This window comes from Rhinopithecus bieti, unplaced genomic scaffold (assembly GCF_001698545.2).
Source record: "Rhinopithecus bieti isolate Rb0 unplaced genomic scaffold, ASM169854v2 scaffold_26659, whole genome shotgun sequence".
Classification (NCBI taxonomy): domain Eukaryota; kingdom Metazoa; phylum Chordata; class Mammalia; order Primates; family Cercopithecidae; genus Rhinopithecus; species Rhinopithecus bieti.
In genome coordinates, this window is record NW_016811855.1 from 98,676 (window position 1) to 106,094 (window position 7,419).

Below are 7,419 nucleotides of genomic sequence, written 5' to 3' on the forward strand. Positions count from 1 at the left end.
GGGGGTTGCGGTGGGGGGTTGGGGTGAGGGGGCCCTGCCTCGAGGTACCGTGGGGTTTGGGGTGGGTGTGGGGGGCTCCCACCTCAAGGTACCAGGGGCTGGGTTGGGGGGTCTCCTTCCGATGCCTGGCCTGTGGGCCATCAGGAATGGTATTGCATCGTGGCGATGGGGCAGGTCGTCCCTGAGTGCCTCCTCACCCTGGAAAGGGCTGTGTCCCATTGGGGGTACATAGTGTGTACTGGAGAGACCCTGGGAGAACACTGCAGACACTGCGCATCCAGGCGCCGCGCACCCCATGGGTTGCCCACATGTGAACACATGTGTTGGCCACGTGACATGGCACAGAGGCAGGTGGGGTGGAGAGGCCAGTGTCGTCCTGTCTCACACACACGCAGGCACGCACGTGCACATGCAGGGTGGGGTCTGGCTCCTCTCTGACTGGGGGTCCAGGCCCTGCCTCATCTGAGAAGCCCTAGGGGCCCTGACGGACCCTCCAGACCCCAATCCAGAGCTCCCGCTTCTCCTGACCTGGCAGCCCCCGCTATGGGGGATGGCGCTGCCCTGTCTATGCGCCAGGTGGAGATGAGGAGTGGGGACTGGAGTCAGACTTTCCGAGCTTCTTAGCCTCCCTGCTCAGAACGGCCGGGGGGACGCAGAGTGAGCAGAGCCATGTGCCTGGTGGTGGAGCTCCTGGCCAGGCTTCTTGGAGGCCTGTGGGGGCCACACACCCGAGGAGAGCCACCTCCACCCAGTGTCCCCAGGCCCCGAAGCTTCTGGATCGTTCTAGCACCTCCCCAGAGTACCCCGGTGCAGACCTGGGCAGTGGGACAGGGCTAAGCCTCACAGACCCAGACCAAGACGGACAGTGTGAAAACCCTGAAGGAGTCGTGGTGGTGTGAATCTGCACGTCTGTGGCCCCTCCAAGCTGGCTGCGAGAGCTGGGCCTATCCCAGGACTCCAGAGCCTCCAGCACAGGACTGGGCAGGCAGTGGCTCGGTTTCCTGGGGCCCTTGTGTCTCCACAGCCCACCCTGGCATTCAGCTCAGTGGGGCCACCCTGGGCCACAGTGCCGAGCGGTGTCCAGGCCAGACGCTTCCCGGACTTGGTTGGACGGGCCTGGCACAGTCAGTCCTCAGCAGGCCACACTGGGGACTGGGGTGGGTGCAGCCATCAGGGGCAAGAAGGGCAAGTCTTCCCCAGGGCCCCAGACCCCCATGCTGGGCCCATGGACACGCTACAGTCCTTGCCTTTTGGGTGGATCACCTGGGCCTGTGGCTTCCCAGAGGCCCAGCCACCTGTAGGGACGGCAGCACAGACCCACTCAGCGCAACCCTGCCTGCAAACAGGGCCAGGCAGGGCATGGACACCCTGTTCTCTGAGTCCTGCTGCCCCAGCAGCTCAAACTCAAACTCAGCTCCTACACTAACACGTGCCAGGGTGGGTGTATCCAGGGAGAAGGGCGCAGTGCGGGAGCACCCTGCGAGGGGCTTGTCCGAGCAACCAAGCAGGCAGGGCGGGGCACGGGTGGCTGAGGGACACGACAGGCCCAGGGTGGGGAGGCCTGAGTGGCTGCAGGCTGGGCCCTGCTGAGGTTGCTTTTTGCACACAGGCTGCAGCCCAGACGCCCCCCAGGCTGGGGCCACCATCAGCACCACCGCTGCCGCCCCAGGAGGGGCACCAGGAAGGACACCAGGAGGGGCACCAGGAGGGGCTGGTGGAGCTGCCCGCCTCGTTCCGGGAGCTGCTCACCTTCTTCTGCACCAACGCCACCATCCACGGTACCATCCGCCTGGTCTGCTCCAGCAGGAACCGCCTCAAGACAACGTCCTGGGGGCTGCTGTCCCTGGGAGCCCTGGTCGCACTCTGTTGGCAGCTGGGGCTCCTCTTGGAGCATCACTGGCACCGCCCGGTCCTTATGGCCGTCTCTGTACACTCAGAGCGCAAGCTGCTCCCGCTGGTCACCCTGTGTGACGGGAACCCACGCCGGTGAGGGCCAGGGCTGTCGGCGGGAAGGGTGGCCGCCCCAGCTCCTCGCCCCGTGACTGTCCCTGACCAAAGCCCCACTGGCCCCTTTACCCGAGGAGGGGGCTCGGTGTGGTCAGTGCCACCCTGGAGGGACACCTGGGCCCTCAGGAGAGGTGGGGGAGGGGGAGGTTTTCCAGAAGGAGGGAAGATGGGAGGGGCTGTGAGCAGGCCGGACTCTGGGGCCGACCTCACTGGCAGCCACCGCCTCCAATTCCAGCTCCAGGTCCAGCTCACCCCACTGGGCATCCTGAGTGGGGGAGGCACTGCTGTCCCGACAGCATACACTGGGATGCTGGAGCCAATGTGGGGCCCCGGGCCAGTGACTCTGACTCTAGGGCCCTGCCTCCCAGGCCGAGTCTGGTCCTCCGCCATCTGGAGCTGCTGGACGAGTTTGCCAGGGAGAACATTGACTCCCTGTATAAGGTCAACTTCAGCAAAGGCAGAGACGCCCTCTCCGCCGCTGTCCCCCGCCGTGAGTCCCCCTTCCACCTGGACCGGAAGATCCGTCTACAGAGGCTGAGCCACTCGGGCAGCCGGGTCAGAGTGGGGTTCAGACTGGTGAGTGTCCCAGCCAGGGCCTGTGGCCATCAGGGCCTCGAGTGGGGAGCGGGGCCCGGACTGCTGCTGGCCACAGAGCTGACCCTCCCTCCCCTCCCCTAGTGCAACAGCACGGGCGGCGACTGCTTCTACCGCAGCTACGCATCCGGTGTGGCGGCTGGCCCGGCGTCCGGCACTGCCGCCTAAACGCTTTCACTATGTGCGACATCCTAGCCCTGGTTGCCCGGCGTGGGAGACAGCCCACGGGAGCCCAGGACGGCCCACTTCGTCCTCTCCTGCAAGTTACGACGGCATGGACTGCCGGCGCGGTGGGAGTGTGGCGGGCGGGGCCACTCCCTCCCGGTCGGGCCGCCCCACAGAGCATGGCACACCCCTGGCGTTCCTCAGCCCTGAATGCTGGGAACCCGCACCAAGGCTGGCCCAGGCCCCTCAGACCAGCGTGAGAGACGCAGGTGGCCACATTCAGGGTCTGAGCTCAGGCTTCTCCATACCCCCAGGCCAGTTCCAGACCTTCCATCACCCCCACCATGCAGCTGAAACTGCCCTATACGGTTGATGGCGTCTGGACAGCTCAGCGCCCTGGGCATCACCTCATGGCTAAGTGCCCAGCCCTCGGCTGGTGTTTAGGGCGGCAGCAGTGCAGCGTTCAGGCTGCCTCACACCAGCTCTCGCACTCCCAGAGTCGCCTTCGTCCTCAGGTTGGAGCAGCCCAGCCTCACCCTCCCATCTGCCTGTCCACGAGGGGCCGGCATCAAGGGTCATGCGTTCACGGCCCGTAACCCACACGCCCTTCGTGGGGGCACCACAGCCTTCAAGCATACCGGCCAGCGACGGAGGCCACCATCAGCATCCGACGAGGTGAGCTGGTCTTCTGCAGCCACCTCTGGCCGGGGCCTCCTGCCCACAACCTTGGGCCTTGGGGGTGGGGCAGGGCCCCCTTGCGAACTGAAGCTGGTCCTCCCAGGATGGAGCTGCCACCGGCCTCGGAGGGCCCTACAGCCGACTGCAAGTCAGGCGGGGAGGGCGTGGAGGTGGAAGCTGCTTACACAAACACCTCCTACACCAGGCCCAGGTGCGAGGCTGGGGCTGGGGAGGCGGCGGGGGGTGAGGCTCGGGCTGGAGGGTCACGGGAGGGAAGTGAGGCTGGGGCTGACAGGGGCACAGGGTAATGGGGAGGGGTCTGGGAGGGTACCGGAGGGCCTGGGAAAGGGGCAGTCCCCATGGAGGCCCCCACTCCGTCTCCCGTGTACCCACTCCATCCCCCATGTCCCCGCTCTGTCCCTCTGTCCCTCGTGTCCCAGCTCCATCCCATGTGTCCCTACTCAGTCCCCCATCCCCCATGTCCTCACTCCATTCCCCGTGTCCCAGCTCTGTCCCCCGTGTCTCCATCCCCATGTCCCCACTCCAACCCCATCCCCGTGTCCCAGCTCCGTCCCCCGTGTCCCCGCTCCGTCCCCTGTGTCCCCACTCCATCCCCCGTGTCCCTGCTCTGTCTAGGCCTGCCTGGTGTCCTGCTTCCAGCAGCTGATGGTGGAGACCTGCTCCTGCGGCTACTACCTGTACCCGCTGCCGACAGGGGCTGAGCACTGCAGCTCTGCCCGGCACCCTGCCTGGGGTGAGTCCTGCCCACTGCCTCCCACTCTGCCAGCCATGAGCCGGGGGTCATGGCAAGCCTCACACATGCCCCTGACCCCTCCCCCAGGACACTGCTTCTACCGCCTCTACCAGGACCTGGAGACCCACCGGCTCCCCTGTACCTCCCGCTGCCCCAGGCCCTGCAGGTGAGACGGGGGTGTTGGGGTCAGGGCCAGGGGTCATTGCCCTGAGTAGCTGGCAGGTGACGCCCCGGCTGTCTCTTCCAGGGAGTCTGCATTCAAGCTCTCCTCTGGGACCTCCAGGTGGCCTTCCGCCAAGTCGGCTGTGAGTCCCCAAAGGGGTGGGGTGGGGGTGTGGACAGCCAGGCAGACCCCACAGGACCCACAAAGCCCACCCAAGACAAAGGCAGGGCCGGGGCTGACCCAGCCTGTGCCCTGTGGTCTCTGCCCCCACATCCACCCATGGTACCCGGGATGGCTGGGGGCATGGGGGAGCCGTGGCCCCAGCAAACCTTCCCGGCTCCCAGCAGGGCTGGACTCTGGCTGCGCTTGGTGAACAGGGGCTGCCGCGTCAGAGCCACAGACAGCGGTGAGTGCGCCCTCACCCTCCAGAGGGGCATCCCAGCCCCTCTCCCCTTACAGCCCCCCTCCCCATCATGAAGGTCTGGGCCAGCACCCTCATGCCTCTATCCTGCCCCAGGAGCAACCTGGCCAAAATCAACATTGTCTACCAGGAGCTCAACTATCTCTCGGTGGAGGAGGCGCCCGTGTACTCGGTGAGCTTTGGCCCCCAGACTGGGCTAGGGTGGGGGCAGGGCCAGTGGCTGGCCCTGCACAGAAGGGGCACGGGGCCCAGGCCCATCCCTCATGCCCCACCCCACCCTCAGGTGCCGCAGCTGCTCTCAGCCATGGGCAGCCTCTGCAGCCTGTGGTTTGGGGCCTCCGTCCTCTCCCTCCTGGAGCTCCTGGAGCTGCTGCTTGACGCTTTGGCCCTCACCCTGTTGCTGGGCGGACGCTGGCTCCACAGGGTGTGGTTCTCCCGGCCCAGAGCCAGCCCTGCCTCAGGGGCATCCAACATCAAGCCAGAGGCCAGTCACATGCCCACGCCTGCAGGTGGGACATCAGACAACCTGGGGCCCAGCGGGCCTCATCTCCCACAGATAATGCTTCCAGAGGCTCTGGAGAGAGTCTCCGCTGAAGAGAGTTGGACTGGGCCCCGGCCCCTTGAGACTCTGGACACCTGAACCAGACCTGCCAGGGCTGTGTGATCTCTCGGCCTAGTCCTGGAGCTGTGGCAGCAGCACGTTCCCCAGCTGCCCAGGGTGGGCCTAACCAGCGGCTGCAGGGCCTTCCCAGGTCATCCAGTGGCCGAGGAAGCAGCACGCGCGGCCGTGGGGAGGCAGGGCGCTGGGCATGTCAGCGCCTCTGGTCAACCACCCACCCTGCCTGGGGCGGGTCTCAAGGAGGCCCAGGGAGGAGGGGGCTTCCTGAGTGCACATGAGTGCAGCTGGAGGTGCTGACACGCAGTGATGTGCCCATGCTCCGTCTGTCTGTCTCTGCATGTCCACACGTCTGATGCACCTATGTGCGTGTGTCAATCGTTGCTGCCTCAGCTGGGGGGAGGCAGAAGACAAGGCGGAGGAGCCCCCACGCACACACGGGCTGCTCTGAAATAAAGCTGTGGACTCCACCTGGTGGCCAGTGTGTGCCTGTGCGCCCCTCCAACCACCCGTCCCTGGTGAGCTGAAACCCTGACTGCACCTGGCGCCTCCCTGGGCACAGGGCCCAGGACAGGACCAGCCCTAGCCTAGCCTCGCCGGTTCGCGTCCAATGACCCCTGGCCCTGAACACCCCTCTTCCCACCAGGGGACTCAGTCTAGGACAGAGAAGGGTAGAGGGATGAGACAATGGGGGCCAGGGGCATCAGAAGCCAGATCTTGTCAAAGGAGCCTCAGGCTGCCATCAGGCCCGTGCAGCCTGTTGGAGTCTGACTCAAGTGCTGCCTGGCTCAGGAATGCCCTTTGGGGAGGGCAGGGGACGCAGACACTCCCCAGACACAGAGCAGAGTGAGGCACGGGAGCCCAGGAGCAGGCAGTGGGCGCAAGCGGTTTATTCAAAGCGAGGGGTGGGGGTAAGACCCGCCAGCAGGGGCCTGGGGCAGGTGGTGGGGCCAAGCTGACACAGGGAGAGGAGCAAGAATCAATTCTGTTTTTCAGGGTCACAGGCAGCAGGCAAGAGTGTTGAGGGGCCGGGTCCAGCGCCCACTGTGCCCTCACGGAGCCTCCCGGGGGCAGCATTGCATAGTGACCAGCCGACTGGCCTTAGCCTGACCTAGGGCCGAGGTGGGGAGGCTCCGCCTCTCTGCAGGGTGCCTTCGGGGAAGGAGTGCATGAAGGCATTGGCAGGCCCTGCAATATGAACCGAGGGACCCCTGGACCCAAGGGTGAAGCTGGCCAGGGGCAGGGCTGGGGCTCAGACGTCCTCAAGAGTCCACAGAGAAAAGACGCAAGACAAAGTCAGACGAGGCCTGTAGCAAACCCACTCGGTCCGCTACAAAGAACATGAGATGCGGGCTGCAAAGTGGCAAAGTGGCTTTATGCACAGGCTCTGGGCCGAGTACCGGGAGAAGGTGCCTCCAGAGGAGGCTGGGACGCGGCTGGGGCTGTCTGGCACGGGGACCTTCATGGCCAGCCACGTGGCCTTGGGACGCCCGCGTCCAGCCAGGGCTGAGGACCCAGGCCAGAGCCCCTCCCGCCCAGCACCCGCGACGCCAGCCTGGATGCTGGGGTCACTAAGTGAGGTACTCGTTGGTTCCCTGGATGGGCCACCCTTTCTGCCCTGGGAGGGGGCTCTGGGGTGTGCGGGAGGGACCCAGCTAGCAGGTCAGTGTTCTGGGCAGAAGTGGGGCACGAAGTGACACAGGCCCTGAGGACAGAGGAACACAGGTGACACGGGCCTTGAGAGTGGCTTGTGACATGAGCAACCCAGGACCCTTAAAAGGGGTGCCCTGAAGACAGAGATTCCCCAGGTGGAGTGAGGGGCACCCGATGACGCAGCACCCCCCAGGAAAATGTGAGGCTTTAAGAGACTCAGTGCGGGGCCCTCGCTCTCCTCCTGGGTGAGCGGGGCCAGGGCGCCCCGGCACTGGGGCTGCCAGGCATCGACCCGGGTCACAGGCAGGGCCGCGGCCGGGTGGGGCGCCGGGGATTTCGGGGCATGCAGGGCGTCGGGCCGGGCGGGG

At 65.9% G+C, this 7,419-nt stretch overlaps 1 protein-coding gene across 1 annotated transcript in view; it reads left to right on the forward strand.

Annotated features, from left to right (window-relative positions):
* The window catches only part of SCNN1D (sodium channel epithelial 1 subunit delta), a 6,025-nt gene extending 301 nt beyond the window's left edge, over positions 1–5,724 (forward strand). Inside the window, 13 exon segments of the mRNA XM_017895209.1 lie at positions 1,610–1,986; positions 2,376–2,583; positions 2,686–2,750; positions 2,866–2,891; positions 3,081–3,118; positions 3,120–3,184; positions 3,548–3,651; positions 4,079–4,198; positions 4,286–4,364; positions 4,446–4,503; positions 4,709–4,767; positions 4,879–4,954; positions 5,066–5,724. Of these exon segments, the coding sequence (XP_017750698.1) occupies positions 1,610–1,986; positions 2,376–2,583; positions 2,686–2,750; positions 2,866–2,891; positions 3,081–3,118; positions 3,120–3,184; positions 3,548–3,651; positions 4,079–4,198; positions 4,286–4,364; positions 4,446–4,503; positions 4,709–4,767; positions 4,879–4,954; positions 5,066–5,422 (1,632 nt within the window). The 3' untranslated portion in view covers positions 5,423–5,724.
* Positions 5,725–7,419: the final 1,695 nt, after the last annotated feature.